At 42.6% G+C, this 25,399-nt stretch overlaps 1 protein-coding gene across 1 annotated transcript in view; it reads left to right on the forward strand.

Annotated features, from left to right (window-relative positions):
* Positions 1-372: 372 nt before the first annotated feature.
* The window catches only part of KIF26B (kinesin family member 26B), a 423,104-nt gene continuing 398,077 nt past the window's right edge, over positions 373-25,399 (forward strand). Inside the window, exons 1-2 of the mRNA XM_074948941.1 lie at positions 373-968; positions 1,636-2,061. Of these exons, the coding sequence (XP_074805042.1) occupies positions 906-968; positions 1,636-2,061 (489 nt within the window). The 5' untranslated portion in view covers positions 373-905. The remainder of the gene's footprint in view (positions 969-1,635; positions 2,062-25,399) is intronic.

The following is a 25,399-nucleotide window of genomic DNA, read 5'->3' on the forward strand; positions in this document are numbered from 1 at the left end:
ACCAGCTTTCCTTTCATGATTATTTATACAATATTGGGAACACTTGCAAAAATCATGTTCGTTAAAGCCCTGGATATTGGCAACTAATCAATAACTGCAGGGAAGCAACAAGGTGGTTGGGGTTTTGTTTGTTTTTAAGAAGAAGAAAAAAAATCACAAATGTCAATCAAGAAACACTGCAAAATAAAATGGAACCTCCTCAGCAGCTAATCTATTGCACAGAACTGCAGTGAAGCTTTGACAGTATTTTCAAAGCCTTCAGGGGCGTCACTTGCAAACGTTCTGCAGCTCCTCTACTGACCAAGGAGTGTTATATAGCCAGAGTCTTCCTTTCCCTTACAAAACTGTCAGGCACAAATGGGCAGAAGGATATTGGCTGCAAGGGACTCGGAAGCTCCTCCCAGAGACTGGATCCTGATATTTTTGGAGGATTTCTTTTAACTCAGTTACAAACCTTAGTGAAGGAAACAAGTTACCACAGCACCAGAGAGAGAAATCTCTGCTTCTAGGCAGAGCATAGCTCTCTGGCTTTCTCTCTCTTTATACCTTCCTAAAGCTACCTTGGATGTGATTGTTCATTTCACTTGTGGAGGAAAACTGTACTGTCTGGTGGGGGAAAGTGCTGATACTCTGGATGCTGGTGTGTCTGTGAAAACAAGAAGTGTAAGTGAATGAGAGAGAAGATCATGAGGAAAAACATGTTTTGAAGAAAAAAAATCCAAAACATTTGCCTGAAAACTGATGGTGCTTCTGGGCTCAGTGTTTTCTCTGGAGGAAAAGGTTGAATTTGGTGCAGTGCTTACAGTCTATCTATCCAGCTGGTGAACCTTATTGGATTGAAAATTCTCTATTTTGGATGTAACCTGGGAAATTTTTAGGACATTCTCCTGTTTTATAAAATCATCATGAATTCAGTGGCTGGAAATAAAGAGAGAATTGCAGTCACAACCAGAAGCAGGAAATACGGGGTAAGTTATCCAGACATGAAATGCAGGGAATCTTTTAAATCCATCTGCGCTAAGGGTTTTAAGTCCCCCTCCTTCCCAAGGACCCATGCTATAGCTTTCTCTGTAAACTGACCTGTAACAAATGACACCAACATATGAACCTTATTAAGCTGCATGTTCCCATTCAGAGCTTCACCTGGCTGAGTATATTACTTGGTCTATTCAATGTGCTCAAAAATAATTGCATGAAGTACACTGGGTTCCTTTCCCCCTGCGATCGTTGCAGACTTTCGCCCTCCGCATCCTCCCTGTGTAACTTTGTTTTTAATTTCCCAGCCCCGGGTTGCATCTCAGTGTGCGACTGGAGCTGCCCTCGCTTTGCACGGCCCCGTACCGGTGGGGACCGATTCTCTGTCGGTCACACGTGCGGGGTGTTCTGACACCCCCTGCCCGGGAAGGCGTCCCCGAGCCACCGCAGTGCGTGGGGCCGGACACCGCTCTGGGGGGTGGGGATCGGAAGCGAGGCCGTTACCGCTTTGCCCCCGCCGCTCTCAGGGGGCCGCCCGGAGACCATGCGGGGCGCTTCGCGGCTGGGGTCGGCCGAGCAGCCGCAGTCCCCGACGGTGGCTGGCCGGCCCCGCGCTGCCCCGCGCCTCACTCGCTGCCTCCCCCTCTGCTCCTCCTCCAGGTGACCGAGCCCTGCTCCCCGACCAAGCCCGCGGCCCCCTTCTCCCCCGAGAGCTGGTACCGGAAAGCTTACGAGGAATCCCGGGCCGGGAGCCGCCCAGCCCCAGAGGGAGCTGGCTCTGCCCTGGGCTCGTCCGGCACCCCGTCCCCCGGATCCGGCACCTCCTCGCCGGGCTCCTTCAGCGGCTCGCCGGGTCCTGCCTCCCCGGGCATCGGCAGCAGCTCCCCGGGCTCGCTGGGGGGCTCGCCGGGCTTCGGCACGGGCTCGCCGGGCTCCGGCTCCGGCTCCTCGCCGGGCTCCGGCAGCGGGGGCGGCTCCTCGCCGGGCTCCGGCAGCGGTGTCTGGTGCGAGAACTGCAACGCCCGCCTGGTGGAGCTGAAGAGACAGGCTCTGAAACTGCTCATCCCCGGGCCCTTCAGCAGCAAGGTGAGCGGGGCGGGGCGCGCGGGCGGCGTGGGCTGGCTCCCGCCACGGGGCGCAGGGCTCTGAGGGCTGGCGGGGGCCTTAGCCGGGCCCCCACGGCTCGTGCTCCCACCCCCATTCACAAGGTTGGTGGGGCTCCCGTGACGCCAGCAGACTCGTAGCCAGGATTGATGGAGGTCGGAGTCGGGGTCACCCCTCATTTGGGGTGGGGTGGGGTGGGGTGGGGCTTTTTAATACCGTGTTTTTATTCCCCGTTTCCTAGCTCTTCTTTCCCTCCAATGCGCCCCCCACCTCTTGCTTTGTCCCTGTGGGAATCTCTCCTCTGCCCTTGCACATGTGGAAGGCTTCTGGGCATTTTGAGTCAGTCCCTCAAGCCTTTCTTTGCCTCCCCCTTTCATTCCGTTGCTGGTATTTCTGTACTCTGATTCCCCACGTACCTACTGTATTTGGTAACAGAGGATGGGCTAGGGTGCAAGTGTCTGAGCATCTGTGGTCCCACTCCCACTTCATACCCCTTCTCTCCTCCCCTCTAGGGGCCAGACTTTCAAACAAGCGCCCAGATCTATTAGGTACTTACTTGGCCCTTAACACTGTAGTATCTTGAGTACCTTTTAATTATCAATACAGTTATTCTCATAGCATCCCTGGGAGCCCCATTTTACAGATGGGTAATTGAGGAGGAGAAAGTGAAGTACCTAAACTCACAGGGGGAGTCTGTGGCAGAGCAAGCAATTGCACCCAGGTCTCTAGAGTCCCCAGCTACAACGTCAACCACAAGGGCAATGAGCTCTCTTAAAGAGATGAGGGTTCTGGCCACAGGTGTCATATTGGGAGCTGCTGCTTGCAGAGCAGTTTTGAAAAGTGTCTAAAGGGGAGATGTATTTTGGCTCTGATTGTGGGTGGTCAGCATTGGAAAATGTGGCCCTATTAAAGCCATCCTCTGTAGTCAGTAGTTTTTCCACTTGTATGGCAGATGAAGATTAAGGTGAACAGCCCTGAAAGAGTGATCAGCAGCTCTTGTGCTGATTGAGTGCCAACAGAATTGTAAGCACTGGACTCCTCCATAGCAACCCTGCAAGTGCTGTATTGTGAATAGGTCTAGAGCTCCCAGAATGTAACACAATGCAATTGTGTTTGCACTGTTGGGCCCAAGTACTATCAAATGATAATATTTACTCTTCCACTTCAAAGAGTTTTCATTAGTGGTTACGATAAAGAAGTACCATGGAAAAGAGCTGATTGCTGTGGAAGGGTCTTTAGTACTGTTATTGTATTTACCATTATTTATTTATGTGCCTTGTGTTTTGAAAGGGAGTCAGTGTGATCCCAAACAACAGAATAAAGGGCTAGTAGTAATCTCATCTCAATAGCTGGTTTGTTTAAGCTGAATTATTCACAAGCAGAAAAAAAAAGTATGTTGAAAGGGTTAAATTGACTTAAATATTCATAACTGTTGCTGAATCCTGAGGAAGCTGTGCTTGGAATTAATTTATTTAAAAATTTCAGGTTACATGATATGCAACAGCTATGACTTGCCAGCTTTGGAATTACTGCCCGTGTGATTGCCACAATGTGAACTTTGAGATAAGAAGGGGAATCACATTTTACAGTAATGGGTGGATAAATCGTAAACTGTAGGGTTTTCTGCCCATCGCAAAATGTCAGATATTAAATGATAGATCTCATTGTATGAGGTAAAAACTCTTCCGCACTCTTGTATGATTCTCTATTATAACACTGTAAAGGCTGCAGTCATTACCTTCATTCCCAACTGCATTAAATCCCCTGGAATCACTTACCTTAGCATTGTGCATTGTCCACTCAAAAATCCAGCTGCTAATGATGGTGTTATAGAGGCCTGATCCTGCAAGCCTTATGCAGTTGAGTAATCCTTCCTCCCTCTCCTCCTTAATGTCCCTTCTCTCTTCCCCTTCCATTTAGCATGCCCCCATTCACAAATAAATAAACAAATTATGGAATTAACATACCATTTACATACCGTCACTCTGCTTGTATGTGTGTATGGGTATCCCTTTCTCCTATCTTTTGTCTACCTTGTCTATGTAAGCAGGATTTAGAATCACGACAGAGACTGTCTACTTTGTAGCTGCCTAGGACAATGGGGCCCCATTCTTGGTTAATCTCTAGGCACTACCATAATAAACATAATGTGAGTAGTTCCATTGACTTTATTAGGGTTATTTGTATAAAGATTCCTCAGGTAAGACTTTCAGGATCAGGCCCATAAATGGATCTAGTGTATTACTGTTCTTAGAGTTCTGAAAGTTGCTGAACACCCTCAGCTCCCATTGAATCAATTCTGCTCCCATTGATTTCAATGGGCGATTGACAGTTTGATTCAGTGGGAGCAGAAGCAGGTCAAAAGGGTGATTCTCAGTATCTCTCAGGAGCACCTTGCAGGATCCATAGTGTCCACCATAATATGATTAATTAGTAACAACCATTTGTAACTATGAAACATTGGGAGGATCATGAAATTGGGGATCTAAAAAGCATCAGTCATCTTGTATGGATCTAGCTGACTTAGAAGTGTTTTTTGTTTTGCTGCTGCTGCTGAAAGTAGCCTGGAACTTTCATAAGCATTATATCTATAGTCAGTAAAACATATTTTTCATTTATATTGTATTTAAAATGCATATAACTTTGGGTAGTTGATATTGTAGTAGTGAATATAATAATCCATTAGCAGCTTTATTTTGGCATATACACAATATAGATTAATAGAATCTGCAATGATTTATCTGAACCTGTACCTATATAAATTCTTTCATACTGAGTAATCATATAATTTAAAATGTTTGCATATATCTATCTAGCCTAATACCACACTTAATTGCTGTGTAAGCAGACTGAGTATGAAGCTATGCAGTGAAGCATTACATTGGTACAGAAAAAGCAATACTTAACGTGGAACAAGGCTGCCTCTGACTAGCTCATTGTTAGCACTGAGGTGTGGAGCTTTAACTTTAACTAGAAACATTCATTCTAAATATGTCAACAGGATGGAAATTTAGGGTTTTTGTTGTTTGGCAGAAAGATTAGTTCTAATTTCAGAAGTTCTACCTTAGTTTAACCATTTAAATGCTGCACTCTTGGCATCTGGAACAGACATCACAAAGCTCAAATCCCTTTTCCCCTGGTGATACAGATATAAACTATGTACACAAACTAGCTATCTGCATTCAACGGGTTAAGTACTATGAGAATGAGATGAGTTACTGTAACTGTACCCTGAAACACATATGTGTTGAATATGATTAACACAACTGATCTTAGAAGGTTGTAATTAATTATACACTGTGCTGTATATTAAAAGGAATTCAGTATATTTTAGAGGCAGTTTTAATGAAGTATGCCATTTGAACAGCAATAGGGACTGTCTCAGAAATGAATAAGACTATTGGTAGGTTTTTATTCCTTAATCCTTTTCTCCTTTAAAAGAGTTCATTAAGCTTTTTCTGAATCTGGCCCATTTGGAATATGTCTTCAGAAGGGCATCAGACTCAACTGTATCTATAAACATGTATGATGTGATATCTTTATATTTACTGTAGACTTGAGATGAAATCCTGGCTGCATGTAATGGCAAAATTCCCATTGACTTCAATGATGCTGAACACAGACATTATGTATTACAAAATAACTAGGTTAACTAAAGATTCTGCTCTGTGTGTGTGTATAAATAACATGAATATTCAGATCAAGAGTACAGTCTCAGGCTTTCCAGTGTTATCTTGTTCTGGGGTTCAACAAAATCCAAAATGTGGGCTTTACTGGAAGAGGTAATTTAAATGTATCCTATTTGGAAATAATTTCTGTGCTTACACTTATCTACCTGAAACATATTAACTAAACATTAGGTGGCCAAAACAGAGGTTAGTTTTGTAAAACACCATCTGTTAAGTGGTTTGTATCCTGGTCCATTTAGCTGAATGACCCACAGTTCCAGGGTGGTGGTTTAACTAAATAGATCTGGTTTAGGCCCAGGACTGTGAAAAGTCCTGTGGCTTATGGGCGAAAAAAATTACATCTTGCATTTTTCTGAAACTTTTGCTCACTTGTGCTCACGTATTGTTGATTTAGCCTTTTCCCATTTCAGAAGTGTTCAGTAGTCAAAGGCTTGACTAATAATATTAATAATGAAAAAAGCTGTGCAGTTGATATAATGGAAAAATAGGTTCCCGATAGCATGTAGCTACTTTAGAAACCTTCCCAGTAGAGACAAGACAGTAATGAACCCTTCCTCGAAGGTTAGTAAGTGGCAGAATAATGGAATTTCATTTCTGTCTAGACCTTTAATTTGTGAACAAGCACGGCCAGCCAGTACAGTGACTTAATTCACTGTGCAAAAATATCAGGCACCTAATCATTTCATCCCAACTCATTGTAATGCAGGTAGGATTATTGCATTAGAAATGTGATTTTTAAATGGCCTGGAGCAGTAATTTGTCAGCATTTGGAGGCATTAACTCCATTAAAGTTTAGACAACAGGAACCATTCTTTTGTATTGCATCACAGGTCATAATACCAAACATTTAGTATAAGTCACCTGCAACACATTTTGCAGTTGCATATCTCCTGGCAAATAAGGATGTCCCCACATTCTTCCTCCTGTGCCCTGGAATTACAGCTGCTTAGAATGGTTCAGATTAGATATGTATACTGGAGAAAGCAGACCTAAGAATATATCTTCACCAATGAAAAATGCATGCCAACTTGCCATTGAAAGCAGCCGGAGGTCACCTGGGCTACAGTTCACTCTGAGACTCCTGCATGTGAGATAATGTTGATATGATTATTTTGCCCAAACTTTCATATGGCAACTTGGCTTTGGGGAAAGGTGAAAATACTGTATTTTAAGAAGATCCCTTCTTGTGAAGTTGTCAAGGTTCTTAGCTTTGCAGTCACCTCTATGGGATCACAGAGGCTTCACTCTCGTTACAGTGTGTATGGTAACACCCATTGTTTCATGTTCTCTATGTATATAAATCTCCCCACTGTATTTTCCACTGAATGCATCCAATGAAGTGAGCTGTAGCTCACGAAAGCTTATGCTCAAATAAATTTGTTAGTCTCTAAGGTGCCACAAGTACTCCTGTTCTTTTTGTGAATACAGACTAACATGGCTGCTACTCTGAAAAGAGGCTTACTGTTATTGACTGAAATCGAAATTTGGACCAGCCCCATCTCTATATTCAACTGGTTGGAGATTGTTTCCCTTTCTGAACAGAAAATACTTCCAGAGGGCCATGGCCTGACCTTTGGAGGGAAAAAATTGCATAAGATGAAAAATTCAGTCAGTTTCTCTGAGTGAGGAGAGGCAGTAAAATGTTGACCAAACTCTGCCCTTCCACAAGCTGTGAAATGGGTTTGCAGAACCATTATTCAGAAACATGTCAATGCTTAGTGTATAGCTAGCCCCTTATGTAGGGTGAATTTTGAGTATTTTGATCAATTCAAGGTGTCTTTTACAGGCCCCAGAGAACACACTGGGCTCCCAAGGAATTTTCTTAACTAAATGCATTGGATTATCTTCCTAAAAGGGAATACTGTATAATCATTTGTAGCAACTTTTTGTGTGTGATACAGGAACAGAGTCCCAGTGTATTATTTTGGGAAGACTGTTCCATAATTAATTCCCTGGATAGTACTCGTGAAAATAGCACATACTACAAATATGGGTCATCAGTATGTAATGGGATGCTTGCTTATGTCGGTGGATTATTAGAAAGATCACAGTATTTGTGAATTTAGGGCTGAAAGAGGCATGCACAGCTTTAGCCACATCATGAGTGGCACACCTTTAAGATCAGAAATTGAGATGCTTCCAAGCACTTAATTGGACAGCCCATCTCTGCACTATACCTGACTGTCATGCTTTGCATTGTTATGAAAAAGGGGTTGCTGCTTTTTGTGGCACATGGTACATATGTCCGAACTGTGAGGCATGTCACACATGATTTTGACTGGTATGTCACACTGCTAGTTTATAATATGTCACAATGTAGGTGTCATGCCATGGCATAAAAAGCATGTGCATGGCATTCCTGACACTTCACTAACATATATGTTAGATGCTATCACGAACTGCAAGTACACTTCATGTTTTGGATAGGCAGTTTCCAGTCCATATTTGTTTAGGTCTCTATTCAGAAAAGAATCTCTGTTCAGGAAAGCAGCTTACTACGTAAAGTTAAGCAAATGCTTAAGGCCTTTACACTACAACATGGCCCCGATTTAGGAAAGGAACAATCCAGTAAACCAAAAAGGTGCCATTTTGCTTTTCCAAGAAGTGTGAAGTTCTATAAGATGATGCTAAATTAATTGTCACATTTCTAATTTTTTCCATGCGCAGAGGTGCTTATTTTTCTTTTGAAATTTTAGAGTGCTCATCTGAAAGAAACATGCAGTTTTCTTTTATGTAGCATGTATAATATTGGAGCTAGATTGAGTCACAGACGAATACACTAATAGTTATGTCTCTATTCAGTAGTTTATGGGACCAAATCCTCCAAGACCATATGTGCCAAACTTTGATCACAATTTCTCCCATGAAACATCATTGATTTTAAGTGGTGTTACAAAAACATAACTGAGCATAATTTGACTAATATTGCTGATTGTTGTTGGGATTTTTCATTTAGCTGACATGTGAAAGAAAGACCTGTAACCAGACAACTCCACAGCAATTGTCCGTCTGCAGATGCTGTAGAGAACAAGTTATTTCAGATAAAACAGGCATTCATTTATGCTCAGTGTTTTTCCTTCAGATCTATCTCTTTAGTATTGTATATGCTTTCAATCTATCTCTTTTTGTGGGGCTGTGAGGCAGCTTCTATCCACACAAGGCCCTAGAGAAGAATCAGAGCTGATAAGGTATAATGGCTGATGAAGCCCAGCTGGGGGAGGAGCTGGACTAAGCATAAGGAGAGGAAGTTGGTGGTAAGAGGGTGTGGTAGGAAGAACTCTGCAGTCACATTCTTGAGGTGGGGAATTGGCAAGAAACAAAGAGGAATCCTAGGAGGGAGTAAGCCCTAGGATCATGCATGGGACTATAGACTCTGGCAAGAACTGAGGGGGAGGGAGCAAAGGGTGTGAAGTAGCCACAGGGAGCAGAGGAAGCTCCAGGGGTGGGCCAGAAGATAAGGAAAAGTAGGAAAGAGCCCAGGGAAACAGCAACAGAGTCTGAGACTGTTTGCTAGACATCATCCCTGGACTGGGACCTGGAGCAGTGGGAGGGCATAGCTTCCCCTACCGGCCACTGGAGAAGTGGCACAGTCTGGGCAGTGGAGCTGAAAACTGCCTGAGGCAGTTTGTCCAGAGGGACTTTGACACCCCAAAAGGGGAAAATTACAGTGACTTGGCCAGAGGGCCAAGCCACGAAGAGGGAGCTCCTTGAGTTAGGAAGAGTGAGCAGTCAAGTCCAGAGAGAGAGTGAGAGACGCCATCCTGCCACAGGGTGAGCAACCGAAGGAGGGGGCATCAGATGAGCCATAAGGACGTATCCCATTGGTGAATAGCTAACTGTCTGACGGGGCTTCTCCCAGTAGGACACCATCATATCAACAGTGCAAAAAATCTAATGTAGAGGCTGCTAACAGATCCTTAAACAAATAGTACTGAATTTTGAAAATTCTTAGTGTGGGCTTCTTGGTCTAATATGCCAAATATTGCTAGGAACTTATTATATCACTGAAGTAGTATGCTAAGAAGTATTTTTTCTACATTTGCAACATGCCTCAGGTGGCATGTGACCAGGATTCATCCTCAAATTTGGTCTGCGAGTTGGATCATTAGGTTCCCTGGGCCAGGTACTGATGGGGAGTGCGACATGAACGCTGATCCAGGTCCTCTGAAAAAATTCTGGTCCAAATGTATACCTTGTTAATGCCATTGAAATCAATGGACTTGTGCCAGGGATGAATTCTCACGCCACTGAAGTAAATAGGAGCTTTACCATTGACTTCAAAAACAAAGAACCAACCAACTTCAAACATAGCCGAAGCATATCCAGCAGTCCAGCCTCCTGGTTTTGCCCTTCCATACCATCTGTAGGCAAAGCTAAATTGCTTAGAAGTAAAGTGGTCAGATGTGTGCAAATGCCTAGAAGTGGGGCCTTTGTGACTCTCCCCTTCCTGCTGTGCCCAGTTAGGAGAGGAAGATCATATGCATGGGGCTGTTCTGCTCCCTCATGGACTTGCACAGTGCCATTCCCTCAGCTATTGAATGGCTAAAACGTTTAGACTAACATGCTTGACTTGAACATCTATGTAAATGCAACTGCAATTTGAAAAAAGCCAGATTTCATCTATTGTATCCCTTGACAAAAGGGATCGTTAAATGTATCTAAGGTGTAACTAATTTAGAACCTTGGTTCTATTTTTATTTAACTACTTGACCCAGTAGAATTTTGAGGCAAACACTGCTATCAATAATATAAAGTTATTGGACAGTAAATCCAAGACTCAGTTTGGTTTTCTGATTTCCCTCCCCCCCCCTTTTGTCCTGGAGTCATAATTCAGTTCATGTTTTATAACGATTACAAAATGTGAAAAGTATTATGTTAAAAAAGCCATTTACCACTGCAGCAATGGTACATTTAACTTTTGTTTAGTTTGGTCTTTTGAAATTGTATCACTTTATAGTGGGTTGTTAAAATGTGTTGATTAGTTCAAACCTGTGGTTCAGATGAACAGCTGTTTGCAGTTCTAATATCTTCCCCTGATTAATATTTCCATCTTAATTGTCTGTGACAATCATAGAAAAATAGGGCTGGAAGGGACCTCAAGGGGTCATCTAGACTAGCCTCCTGTGCTGAGGTAGGACCAAGTATACGTAGACAGGTGTTTGCCTAATCTGTTCTTAAAAACCTCCCTTGGAAGCCTATTCCAGTGCTGAACTATCCTTATAAGGATTTCCTAATACCTAACTTAAATCTCCCTTACTGCAGACTAAACCAAGTACTACTGTTCCTACCCTCAGTGGACATGAAGAACACTTGATCACCATCCTCTTTATAACTGCCCTTAAAAATTTGAAGACCATTATCAGGTTCCTCCCTCTGTCATCTTTTCTCAAGACTAAACATGTCTAGTTTTTTAATCTTTCCTTATAGTTCAGGTTTCCTAAACCTTTTATCATATATGTACCTCTGTTCAGGATTCTTTTCAATTTGGTCACATCTTTGCTAAAAGTGGCACCCAGAATTAGGCACAGTACTCCAGCTGAGGCCTCATCAGTGCTAAGAAGAACAGCATTTGCCACTTACATATGACACTCCTGTTGCTACATTCTGGAATGCTATTAGCCCTTTTGCAACTGCATCACATTGTTGACTCGTATACCATTCGTGATCCACTATAACCGCCAATTCCTCTTTAGCCTAGCTAGCTGTTTCACATTTGACTTTTTCCCCCTTCCTATGTGTAATACTTTGCAGCTGTCTCTATTGAATTTCATCTTGTTGTCAGACCAATTTCTCCAGTTTGTCAAGGTTGTTTTGAATTTTATTCCTGTCTTCCAAAGCGCTAGTAGCCCCTCCCAACTTGGTGTCATTGCAAATTATTCAAGTAATTAATGAAAATGTTGTACAGTACTAGACCAAGGGGAGACCTCTGTGGGGAACCCTCTAGATACATCCACCCAGTTTGTCCGAATCATCATTAACTACTTTTTGTGTACTGTGTTTCAACCAGTCATGTACCCACCTTATAGTAGTTCAATCTAGTTTGCTTATGAAAATGTCACGTACAACTATCAAAATCTTACTAAAATCAAATATATCACATCTTCTACTTCCCCCTTATTTATTAGGCCGGTAACCCGCCCAAAGAAGGAAATTAGGTTGGTTTGTTATGATTTGTTCTTGACAAATCCATGTTGGTTGTTACTTATTATCCTATTATCTCTAGATGCTTAAAATTGATGGTTTAATTAGATGTTCCAGTATCTTTCCAGGTGTCATAGTTAGCTGACTGGTCTATAACTTTCCAGCTCCTCTTTATTCCCGTTTTTAAAGATAGGTACTATGTTTGTCATTCTCAAGTTCAGTTGGACCTTGCCCCTCCATGAGTTCTTAAAAATAATTGGTAACAGTTCCAAGATTGTTTCAGATCATTCCTTAAGTATCCTACTATTAATTTTATCAGGACCTGCTGATATGAATACATCTGACTTATCTAAATAGTCTTTAAGCTGTTCTTTCCCTGTTTTGGCTTGCGTTCCTTTCCTCTTGTAGTTAATATTGGTGGTGGTAAATATCTGGTAACAAATGATCTTTTTAGTGAATACTGAAGCAATACAGCCATTAAACACCTGAGCCATATTGATGTAATCCATTATTAGTTCTCCTTCCCCACTCATTAGTGGGCATACTTTCCTTTGTCTTTCTCTTGCTCCTAATGTATTTATAGAACCTCTTCTTATTGCCTTTTATGTCCCCTTGCTAATAGGTGTGACTCATTTTGTGCCTTAAGCTTATTGATTTTTGTCCCTTGGTGCTTGTGCTATTCTTTTGTACCCATCCTTAGTAATTTGTCTATTTCAACTTTTCGTAGTTTTCCTTTTTGATTTTCAGGTCATTAAAAGAGCTCCTGCTGGAGCCAAAATGGCCTCTTACTGTAGAACAGGGTACTCTCACAATAGTAGTATACTTCCTGGGGAAAAAACACCATGATTTCAATCCTAAAAGGGCCCTGAATCATTTTTTTCCCCTGCTGAGTGATGCAGAATGCAACAGTAATTTTACTAACTAAAAACTTAGCTATGACACAAAAGTAGCATTCTGTTCTTGATTCTTGTGCAAACCTTGCATTGTTTATCAGTGGGAGTTCTGCTGAAGAGTTAGGAGGATGGTCCAAACTCTGTAGACTTAGCCCACGGTCCATGATTGAAACAGAAGTTCTCTCTCCACAGAACAAGGCTGACTTCTCTGGAATCACTTAAATGACTACTGTACGTTGTTTTGGGTAAGACTTTTGTATTGCCTGTTTGAGGTGGTTGGCTTCCTTTATAACTAAACATCGAGCTGAATCCCATTCATCTTTCTTCCACTGAAGTCAGAAGGAATTGGCTAACAGTAAATAAAGCCTGTGCTGTGTCTATTTGGTTAAATGATTGTTCAAGTTCTGTAACTCCAAGGGGTCTGTCCTTCAAAAAGATTCCACCAAACTCTGTTAATTCAACTATTAACTGCAGGCATGAAAGCATGGCTGCGGGAAGTGTCACACTGGCAGTAGCAGACTGTGATCACAGAGATCACAAATACTAGGGTTTGAGGTGCACAGGAGTCTGTTCGTTTTTTGTTCTCATCACTACAGCTTGCTTGGCAGTTAATTTATTCAACTAATTTATTTATTGGTTTACAAATTATCTTCAAATGGAATTTGCTTTTACATATTCAAAAGTACACGATGGTTTATACAAACATATTTCAGCTTGTGGATTGCTCGTGAATTATTCATCATATCCTCATAAGTTAGTATTTGCTATTTATATTTCACCCTTTGTAGTGTGAGATTGGTCACCTAAATCATGAGTAGGCCCCTACCAAATTCATGGCCATGAAAAAACGTGTCATGGACAGTGAAATCTGGTCTCCTCCCCATGAAATCTGGTCTTTTGTGTACTTTTACCCGACGCTATAAAAATTTCATGGGGAAGACCAACATTTCTCAAACTGGAGGTCCTGACCCAAAAGGGAGTTGCAGGGGCTCTCAAGTTTATTTTAGGGGGGGCATGGTGTTGCCGCCCTTACTTCTGCGCTGCCTTCAGAGCTGGGCAGCTGGGAAGCGGCAGCTGCTGCCTGGATGCTCAGCTCTGAAGGCAGGGCCCGGCAGCAGCAGTGCAGAAGTAAGGGTGGTAATACCATGCCACCCTTACTTTTGTGCTACTGCCTTCAGAGCTGGGCGGCCGGAGAGTGGCGGCTGCTGAGTGAGGGCCCAGCTCTGCAGGCAGCAGCACAGAAGTAAGGGTGGCATGGTATTACCACCCTTACTTCTGCACTGCTGCTGGCAGCGGCTGTGCCTTCAGAGCTGGGCTCCTGGCCAGCAGCTGCCACTCTCCGGCTACCCAGTTCTGAAGGCAGTGCCACCGCCAGCAGCAGCAGAGAAGTAAGGGTAGCAGTACCGCAACCTCCCCCCCCCCCATAACCTTGTGACTCTTCTCCCCGCCCAAACTCCTTTTTCAGTCAGGATCCCTACAATTACAACATTATGAAATTTCAGATTTAAATAGATGAAATAATGAAATTTACAGTTTAAAAAATCCTATGACTGTGAAATTGACCAAAATGGACCGTGAATTTGGTAGGGCCCTAATCATGAGTATTCATGCATGGATATATTTGTACATGGGTATTCCGAACACTTTCTTACTCCACGAATGTTCATGGGGACAAAATTCCACCTGTATGAATGTTTGAGTAAAGCAAATAAAAGGGGCTATGACTTCCATCATAGCAAATTCGTGCTTGTATTAACAAATGTCTGCAATTGCTTGGGGTAGGGGGGTTGTCCAGCTCTTTTCAAGGCTATTCATAGCCTATGGCACAGCTCCACAAAGATATTTAGACACCTAAATTCCAGTTTTACGTTCTACTGTGAACCACAAAATCCCAGCCTGGCTGCTGCCTATCCACTGTAGATGTCTGAACTATTCAACACCTACATTCTTGCAGTAAAAGTTCCCTACTTAACCAAGTTTCTCCTTCTGGGTACATGCACTGCTGCCTCACTCTAGGTATCTGCACAGCTACCTCATACCTAAACCCTGGTGCGATCAATGAACTGGGGGAAGACCGGCAGAGAAGCACCTACCTCACCCATGGGGTCTGATCTGGTAGGTGTGCTCAAAGGCTGCCTACTGGATTTGGTTCCATTTAAAAGCTGGCCAGAGGAGGTGGTGATGATACTGCTGCACCCTCCCCCCAGTATATATTTTAGCCCAGTGGTTAGAGCACTCAGCTAGGATGTGGGAGACCTGGATTCAATTCACCCCTCTGCTTGATGGGGAGAAAGAGGTGGGAGACCCCTATTCAGATCCTAAGTCTCTAACCACCGAGCTATGGGATATTCAGGTGTGTGGCTTGCAGTCCCTTCTGTTCTTCCATTGTGGGTAAATAATTTTAAGTCATGGGGTCAGACAAAGAGAGTGAGAATAGCTCTGTAGCCTGGTAGCTCTGGTAAGAGAGTAGCTCTGTAGCTCTGGTAAGGGCACCCACCTAGATGCTTGGGGACCTTGGGTCCAGTCTCCCTGCTACAATTACTTTTTCTTTATCCAAAATGTAACCGCTTCAGTAGGAGAGATTGAGGAGGAAGATCCCCGCCCTGTCCCCATCGGACTATCCCATAACTCAATGGTTAGCGCACACTCCTGAGAGGTAGGAGACTGCTGTTCAAATCCCTTCTCCCTGTCTGACAGAGTGGGGAATAGAACCTGGATTGCCCACATCCTGGGTGAGTGTTCTAACCACGGTGCTAAAAATTATAATTGGGCCAGTGGTGGTGGCAGTGGCCCTATCATCACCTTTTCTGGCCGTTTTGTTCAGAGTGAGGCAGGCGCCAAACTGCATCTCACAAGAAATTACTTGGGTGCCTAGGCCACCTGACTCCAGCAGAGAGGTTTCTGTTTATGAATTGCTAGCAGAGATGATGCCTGCCTCTGTGAGAGGTGCAGGACTTAGGACACACCCCTCTTGTTGGAATCTCCCGCTGTTTAGTTTAGGCTGCTCTCTGCTTAACGTTTTGCGGATTACGTTCTTAGGAGCCTGTCTCCCACCATTCATTGTACAGGGAGCCTACGTGCCTAACTCAGGTTTTGTGGATTGCATTATTGCTCCTGAGATTCTCTAGACACCTAAGTCTCTTTGTGAATCTAGGCCTATTTGCCTATGCTGAGGAATGAAATGTTGGTTTTTATCACCAGTCCAAAGTAAACAACGACCGTATTTCATGAAGGAAAATGTATGAACAAAATCCTCCAGATTATGTGATTTATTGTGACTTTTTGCTTGAAAATTCCCATTCATCTTATTTTGGCAAGGATTTGGTCTAATGTTCTGTGGGAAGTGTAAGGAAGAGTGAAATGGGGACAGTGGTGGTTCTGGTATATTATGTGTTGGAGAGGTGTAGATGGGCAAAATTCTGTTCGGATTCACTTAAATCCTGTAAAACCCTATCAGAACCAAATGAATTTCGATGGGATCTGAGTCAGGGCAGAATTTGGCCCTTATTTGTTTGTCTGTCAGGCTATACTAATGGAAGAACAAGTACTCATTGGTATAAATTCTATCTACCAACCAGTTCCACATTGTAGGTCTCAACATATGCTGAAATGATTTCATGATACTTATTTCAAATGGATATTTTCATTTTTTCTGTGCCTCTTAGCTAAATGAACCTCTGACTTGCTAAGTGCCAAATGCTGAAAGAATTACTCATTTACTCTATCCACTTGATAGACTTCTGCAAAAATCCTAGGAGGCATTAAGGCACCAGAGCAGTCTTAACTGTAAACAGGCGCCGAACAGTAAGAATAGAAGCCATTACTCTTCATATCTCTATTAGTTTCTCTGCTCATTTAACAGTGCCAGCAGAAAGTAACATTAATATCCTATTCAGCAGTCAAATGCACCAAATTGAAAGTTGACTCATGTGTTTTCCCCTTTCCTAATGGATATCATTAAAAGTTAACAAGTCATCTAAATCATGTTAGTATTCCCAGGGTCAATATTGCTGGAATTTCTGGCAGCATTCCCATAGGAAGAGTTAGCACTCTGAGATTGTGTGGCTGGCGTTTGTGTCTCAGGGGAAAGTAGTAAGTGCCTAAACATTGGCACTATATATCCCTATATAAGCAACAACAACAACAAAAAAGATGTTGGATGGGGACATTTCTAATATATGGCATGTACTCCTTCCCCTTCTTTTTCTCCCTACTGTTCTTATAGCTCTAGTGTAAATATTTCTAATGGAAATTCTTCACAACAGGCATGTATCTTACTGCATGGAAACCCTGCTGGGAAAATGTACAAATGATGAACATGTCAGCTGGTATGAGTTTCAAATTTAAGGGATTGTTAGACCATAGATAGCTTTTATTGGGGTCAAGGTGGCTAATAAACTGGAAGATGCAATGAAAAAGGGCATTCAGCAGAAGAGGATAGCTAGCTGTCTCAGCAGGCTGAAAGTCGTGGAATTACTGGCCACCTGCAAGGCTGTTAGTGATGGTTTTATAAGTATTTTTGCAGTGAGGGTGGTAAATGAAATACAAGGGTGAACTTTAATATGCCTATCATCATCTCCTGCTTCCTTTGCTAAAAGTCCACTGATGATTAAAAGTCACACAGATGTTTTTGGGGTGGGGTGGGAAAAGTTGGCATTGGGGTCATTTCAAAAAGTGAAGGCACTAAAGTTCAGGAGTTGGGTTAATGGAGATTCTTGCAGCCTCCTTTGTTCTTACATAGCAAATATGAAAAATAGGGTTCTAGGATTCTTGAGGAGTTGTTTTTTGTAAACTTTTCTCATGCTATGTTGCTGCAAAGAGGTTGCTTGGCCTCTGATGGGTAAGTGGGGTTTTCTGATAACCACTAGTTCTGATTTAGGTAGCTTTCTGCATCTACTACTTCTCCTTTATATTTTAAAACTTGTGAATATGATTTTGGCAAAATGCTGAACTAATAAGGGGTTGCAATTATATAACTTTTTGCTTTTATGTTCATTCAGAGAAAGTGAATGCAATGAAAAGATTGAGGGGGAGATCTTCAAAGGCACAAATGAAAGTTAGGCACCCAACTCCTATTGAAAAAAGAAAAGGAGGACTTGTGGCACCTTAGAGACTAACCAATTTATTTGAGCATGAGCTTTCGTGAGCTACAGCTCACTTCATCGGATGCATACTGTGGAAATTGCAGAAGACATTATATACACAGACACCATGAAACAATACCTCCTCCCACCCCACTCTCCTGCTGGTAATAGCTTATCTAAATTGATCGTCAAGTTGGGCCATTTCCAGCACAAATCCAGGTTTTCTCACCCTCCGCCCCCCCCACAGACAAACTCACTCTCTTGCTGGTAATAGCCCATCCAAAGTGACCACTCTCTTCACAATGTGTATGATAATCAAGGTGGGCCATTTCCTGCAGAAATCCAGGTTCCCTCACCCACAAGTCCTCCTTTTCTTTTTGCGAATACAGACTAACAGGGCTGTTACTCTGAAACTCCTATTGAGTTTCAGTGACAGAGTTAAGTACTTGACTGCCCTTTGTGCCTTTGCAAATCTCCTGCTCAAAAGGCCAATACAATTCTATGTGAGTACTTTAGGTTTAAATTAAGATGGGCGGGGGGTAGGGTATTCTGTGATTTTTCTCCCCTCACCCCTCAACTCTTCTGCCATGTTGTCCACTTTTTATTTCCAATGCTTTTCCAGAGCCTTGTCAAGAGAGCTCTGTGACAAGCAGCCAGAGGGAGTGGCTGGTCTGAGAAGAACATGCGAAGTGCTCCTAGGGTTGAGTGTGAAATGCATGATTTGTTCTTGTGACTGTTGGTGTTTTTATAAAAGCAGCTACTATCCCTGAGTAAGCACACTAAGCTACTAAATAAATCTTTGATAGTAACCTATTTAACGGTCTCATCCATAACACAGTTGTTAAAACATTACTATAATTATGTAGCCCCTTCTTACCATAGAGAAGCTGCAAATATTATTTATTAGCTCTTGAGTATTTGACAATTCAATGTTGAATAACAGTTTTCAGTTTTTTGCAACATATTCAGTATTAATGCTGTAGGTCTTCTAGAGTAGAGGAATAAGGCAAAAAGAAGTAGCGTTTGAGGGAGAGGTGCATACAAAATATTGTAAAGGGACTTGAGTCTGGGAGCAAATAGTGATAAGTATAGGATTTCCATTCCATAACTATAGACATCCTCACTTGTATTTCACCACTTCTTCTCTGTCCTGATTTAAAAAGCTCTGCTCATTGCTAGAGGACCTCTTCTGGAGACTTGAAAGATTTATAGAAATACACTTTGTATAAAAGCTAGAAAAATTACTCCCAAATCCTCTTCTCTCTCATTTAGATCACAATGCAGAGACTTGTGCACATTTTGTTTTTTAAAAAAGGGTGAACTGTCCTAACAGCAGAAATGATATTTTGAGGGAATCTGCTTTATTTAAATTTAGATTTAATATTTTAATCCTGATTTTCATTTCCCAAGACTGAGGCCATGACTTGATTCTATGGACCTGGGAGTGTTAACTGCAGATTTTCCTCCTTGAATCAAGTTAATTTCTTCATCCTCTTCTTCCAGTCCCTAAAATCTGTACATTCCACTGCAGCATCTTGGATGTGTGGCAGGTAGTCTCGAGGCTGTTGCACTGCCCATCTTGCACTGTTGTTAATCAACTTGTGGGGCAAGACTCATGCCTTAGTATCTGTGAATTGAATCTAACTACTTCTTGCCCAGGTATTAGGATCCATGCGGGACAGGATTGGCTCTCCAGATTAATTTATTATCAGTAATTATTTGTAGAGGAATCTAGAGACCCCTATTGAGAGCAGAGCCCCACTAAGCCAGGCTATGTACAAACATATAATTGAGAGAGCGTCCCTTTGCCAAAGACAAGAGTTTACAATCTGAATAGACAGGAAAGGCAACGTGGAAGAGGAAACCAAGATGAAATGACTTGTACAGGGTCACACATCAGGTCAAGGCTGAGCTGGCATTTGCGCTTAGGTCTCCTGACTCCCAAGCAAGTGCCTTATCTCCAGATTCTGGCTCAGGGTCATCATTCAGGAAAGCTAAAAGGAATCTACTCAAGCTGCGAAGTTATGCGCACAAATTAAAACACAGTAAATCCCTGTGTGGATGCACTCATTCATAAGTAAAATGGCCTTAGCTCGCTGTAGTTTAACAGATTAGCGCACTCTGCCACTGCTCTAGTTTAAATCATGGATGCCTCAGTTCTTCCTTGTAGCTCTCTCTGTTTCTGTCTTGTCTGTTTAATATTCCACTTCAGTTTAACCAAAGATGAAGCATCCAAATGTCTGTATCTTCTAGGAGTCAGTTTTTACCAAGGTGAATGCTTGTGATGGCTCTTTATAAACAATGAGCTGAACATAAGTACAAGAGAAGAGAGAACTGCTGATTCCTGTTTTGCTATTTGCATTATCAGCAAAGGAAATAAAACTCTTCCCTCCCCCAGTCCAAAAGCACACACAGGCTAACAGGAATCATTTCAATAAGCACATACTGGGAAAGCCCAGATAAGGGTTATTTTGTGGCTGAAATATCAGTGACCAGTGTGTGTTATGTGGGAAGCTTGTGTAGAAGTACTGCTGTTGAGGAAGTAGTGTATAGCAACATGTATAGATGAGACTGATAAATTGTCCTCTAAACAAGCATCTGCAGCAAATTGTCGGACTGAGACGATTTCCCAGCATACCCTATTCCTCTGTGTGACTGAAATCTCGGAGGCACTATTTACTCACTTACATAAGAAATGAGGGGATAGGATTCATTGGTTCGGTGCAGGTTTTATTTGATTTTTGTTTTGCATATATATAATTTCTCTCTTTGAATTGCTTTCTGCAGTGACGTATAATGGCAGTGGCGGCAGCAGCAGCACTAGGCTATTTCTGATCAGACTGCTCGTCTCATTTCTAAGAGCTAAATGGCTTTCTGGGTAAAGTACTAGCCTTTGACTTCTAGAATCCTGTTTGCACCAAATGAAATTAATTTAATAGCCTCAGCTTCATTCTCTGTAGTCAGGAGAATGAACAGTTAAGTTACAAGCATGCTCCCAGGGCACTTCTGGCACAGGCAGTGAGTGGAGTTTGGGGAAAGGAAGAAAGAGGACTCTTCATTTTCATTGCCTGGAAGATCCATGATTAACCTCTGCTAAGGAAAGTGGGGCCGTTTGCAAATATGTGTAAAGATTACCTCATTCTGAGAGAAGCTTACAGCCTTATTCTCCTTTCGCTTACACCATTGTAAATCAGGAGTCAAACAAGTGATGTCAGCACTGTTACACTGGCATAAAACTAGTGTGAGAGCAGACTCTAGTAGGAAGAGTCCAACACAGATCTGGGGAGAAGGATCTGGAAAAGAGTTGCAGCTGAAGGTCATAGAATCATAGAATATCAGGGTTGGAAGGGACCCCAGAAGGTCATCTAGTCCAACCCCCTGCTCGAAGCAGGACCAATTCCCAGTTAAATCATCCCAGCCAGGGCTTTGTCAAGCCTGACCTTAAAAACCTCTAAGGAAGGAGATTCTACCACCTCCCTAGGTAACGCATTCCAGTGTTTCCCCACCCTCTTAGTGAAAAAGTTTTTCCTAATATCCAATCTAAACCTCCCCCATTGCAACTTGAGACCATTACTCCTCGTTCTGTCATCTGCTACCATTGAGAACAGTCTAGAGCCATCCTCTTTGGAACCCCCTTTCAGGTAGTTGAAAGCAGCTATCAAATCCCCCCTCATTCTTCTCTTCTGCAGACTAAACAATCCCAGCTCCCTCAGCCTCTCCTCATAAGTCATGTGCTCTAGACCCCTAATCATTTTTGTTGCCCTTCGCTGGACTCTCTCCAATTTATCCACATCCTTCTTGTAGTGTGGGGCCCAAAACTGGACACAGTACTCCAGATGAGGCCTCACCAGTGTCGAATAGAGGGGAACGATCACATCCCTCGATCTGCTGGCTATGCCCCTACTTATACATCCCAAAATGCCATTGGCCTTCTTGGCAACAAGGGCACACTGTTGACTCATATCCAGCTTCTCGTCCACTGTCACCCCTAGGTCCTTTTCCGCAGAACTGCTGCCTAGCCATTCGGTCCCTAGTCTGTAGCGGTGCATTGGATTCTTCCATCCTAAGTGCAGGACCCTGCACTTATCCTTATTGAACCTCATCAGATTTCTTTTGGCCCTCAAGGTCATTGAGGGAAGAGCAGCATGTGGAGGATCTGGCTGTTGGTTGCTTTTCTTTAATTGCTTCTGAGAAGATATGTTACCAACTAACTGTGCTAGAATACCCTGGGTCAGGATAGATGGTAACACTGAAATGCTCAAAAATTCTAGAACTCCATTCTTGTGGTAGCACAAACCATCTGTTATATTTATATGGCCCCTGTCACCATAGTATCTGAGCACTTAATAATCTTAAATGTATTTATCCGCACACGAGGGAAGTACCATTATTCCCTTTTGCAGATGGGGGACTGAAAGGATCACTTGCCCACAAGTCTGCAGTGGAGCAGTCACTTGAACGCATGTCTCCTGGGTCCCAGGCTAGTGCCCTCTATCCACTAGCCCATCCTTTCTCTGCCTCTCGCCGCCTCAGTCTCCTCTTGCAATGGCTGATTGTACCTGCTCTAGTGACCACCTGCTCCTTACAAAGGGAAGTGGGAAGCTGCAGTTTGCATCTCCGCTCTTAAGGGAGTGGAGTATGGCATTAGAATACCTGGCTACTAGTTTCTCAATATGAGAGAGAGACAAATCTTTTAAGAAGAAAAGGGAAGACTCTGGTTTTGGTTCTGCATGACTGGCACTGTATAATCTTTACCAGAAGTGAATTGATAAATTAAACTGGTCTGGCAGTTAGTGAGATTTGGTTCTTTAGGTTTTAAAGATAAGGTGTTTTGTTCCCCTTCCCTCTCCGCCTCCCTCTAAGCCTCCTGGAAATGGTCAGGGCAAACCGGGACAGCTCATATACACGAATAATTTAATTGTCCTCTGTTTTCGCTGCTGTGAATGACATGGTATTAAGCATTCTGTTCTTGTTAATTTAATTTTGTATTCAGCCTGCCTCTCAATGTCTATCCAAAGAACAAATGGATGATGCACGGCTTTACAACATATACATATTATTGAACTGTGTCAAAGAGAGCAGGAAGGGGCAGGAGCTGGGAGGGACAAGGGAAAGGGCTTTGTCCTTTCCAATTGGTTCACAACTTTGGTGGATAGTTTTATTCATTCCCACGCCCCCATCCCAGTTGACAGGTACAGTGTTTGTGAATGCAATTTTCCCTATTGTTTGATCAGCTTTATAGATACATTATTTCAAGGGGTTTTAAGTTTTGGTAATTGTTGAATAATTCTTTTCCATAGTCAACCAGATCTTGTTTAAACTATGTTCCTTCCCTGGGTTTCCAGTCTTCAGATTTGTATGGTTAAGGGCATTATCTGTAAGGCTTGGGTTGCAAAAATATCCATTGTCTGAATATACCTCCCATTCCCCCACCCCCAACTAGCGTTTTGGTGTTTGATGGCCTCTTCTCTGCACTGAGGGTGCAGCCTCTGCCCCTCTCTTGGTTCATCTCTCCATTTTCATGGGGTCAGAAGTTTATTTCTGGTTACATAGCATCCAGGTTCACCAAACCAAAACTTTAAAAATCATCATTATCCCAAGCATTTATTTAGTTCCCATCAAAGTATTATCTGGAATTCTTACAAAGTTTAAATTGAGGTGCTGAAGATGTAAGTAAGAGAAACCAAACACCATGCTTCTCTGCATCGTGCAGCTTTACCGGTTGTCTTGGAAACTAGGATTTAGTCAGTTAGGAAAGCCTGGGTGAAGAGGTGGGTTTTGCAGCTGTATTAAAAAGTGGTAGGTTAAAAAACAGGGAGTGAATCCCAGATGTGTGGGTCCTCTCCTGAGAAAGCTCCACCATTAGCCTCCATGGTGAACTTCATCCTTGGGGTACCAAATTCTAGCATTTACCCGATTGGGTAAACCACACACTGTCACAGTTTCCTACCTATTTGTACCACAACTGACCCGTTAGAACAGTTTTTTAAGATATCTGTCATCAGTGGTGAATAGATATTTATGAATGGATGACTGGGTGAATGCTGCAGCTTTAACCTATTTTATTTGTTGACATTATTTCACTTTCCTCCCCACATCCTTCCCTCTATGTGCTGCCTATCAGCAACCTAATGCGGGTTGAGAAAAGAAGGGCAAACAAGAAATTTTTTCTTTAAAACTAACACCATTGCAATTAAATGACTGGGCAGCAGGTGTGTTCTTGCTTAGCTTGGCCAATGGTCAGGGGTCCAGTCTTACAACCCTTACAACCTTACTTTTGACTTCAGTTGTGTGAATGAGTGTTGTCAGATTGGGCAATGCGCTCTGGAATTTATCCTGAGGCAGGCCTGTCCTGAGCCACTGATCTCCCTATGAGCGCTGCTGGATGTGCGGCCTCTGTGCCTATGGAGCAGCTTATTAAGATCTGTTAATTTGAACCTTCTGGTGTAACGTGCATACTCTAATGTTATAGTACTCTTATGTCTGTTTCCCAGAATCAGCTGGCGACCATCATGGGAATTTAGGTGGAAAATCCACAGGCAACACAGAATAAATGGTTCCTAGATTTACAACAGATATAACATTAATTGACTTAAGTCTAAATTGTGCATATCCTGAGCCAAGCTGTCCTCACTTACCCTCATGCAACCACAGTGAATCCAGTGAAATTGGGGTGTAAATATAAATGCCCTGTGTGTGTGTGCAGCCATTTGTAAGGAATTCCTCTCATCTGGCTGAGGCAGTAAGGTAGCCTGTACTCCCCTTTATCATAGCGTGTTGATGGATCCTGTCAGGCAGTCTGAGGTTTGTTAGATCACCCAGAACATAGGTGCCTTTAATTCGCTACAGCCCGTGCTTGCTGTACATATTGCAGCTTCTTTTCCTGTTAGCATGCACACACAAACTTTAAAACTCTTTCCTCTAAATCTTTCATGCTGTTTAACTTCTCTACCCTGATGTCGTTGTCCTCCTTCCCCCCCCCTCCCCATTTTAATATTTTTTCTAACTAATGACTCATCTGGATAGGATTGCCTCTGGCTCTATGAATGTAGCAATTAACTCTAACCCTAAGATGGCAACTTGCTGGTTTGCCTGGCAGCCTGGGGTCTGCAGTAGCTGATAAAACAGAAAACATAGAATGAATCTGACTTTATTTTCTAAGATGATTATTGATTTAGTATGGATGGCAGTTTTCTGTGTAGAGGTTTACCAGTTCTCAAGGTGACTAAAATATTTCCAAGTTGATGGGTTTTGTTTGATTTTTTTTTTTTTCCAGATTTGCTGTGAATGTTACACGACTCAGTGGGGCTGTGTGCTCAGCAATTCTGTAAACAAAGCCTTATGGTTTTAGCTAAAAAGACTTTAGGATAGAACTTGAACAACTACTATTGTGCTGATTGCTTTTCTGTATGTTTATAATTAATTACACTGGCATTCAGCCCAGCCCTAATGTTTTCTTACATTGCGGAGAAACATTAAATTCCAGTTTAAATGTATAAGGGCCTTGGGAATC

The sequence above is a fragment of the Natator depressus genome, chromosome 3 (assembly GCF_965152275.1).
Source record: "Natator depressus isolate rNatDep1 chromosome 3, rNatDep2.hap1, whole genome shotgun sequence".
NCBI classification, from domain to species: domain Eukaryota; kingdom Metazoa; phylum Chordata; order Testudines; family Cheloniidae; genus Natator; species Natator depressus.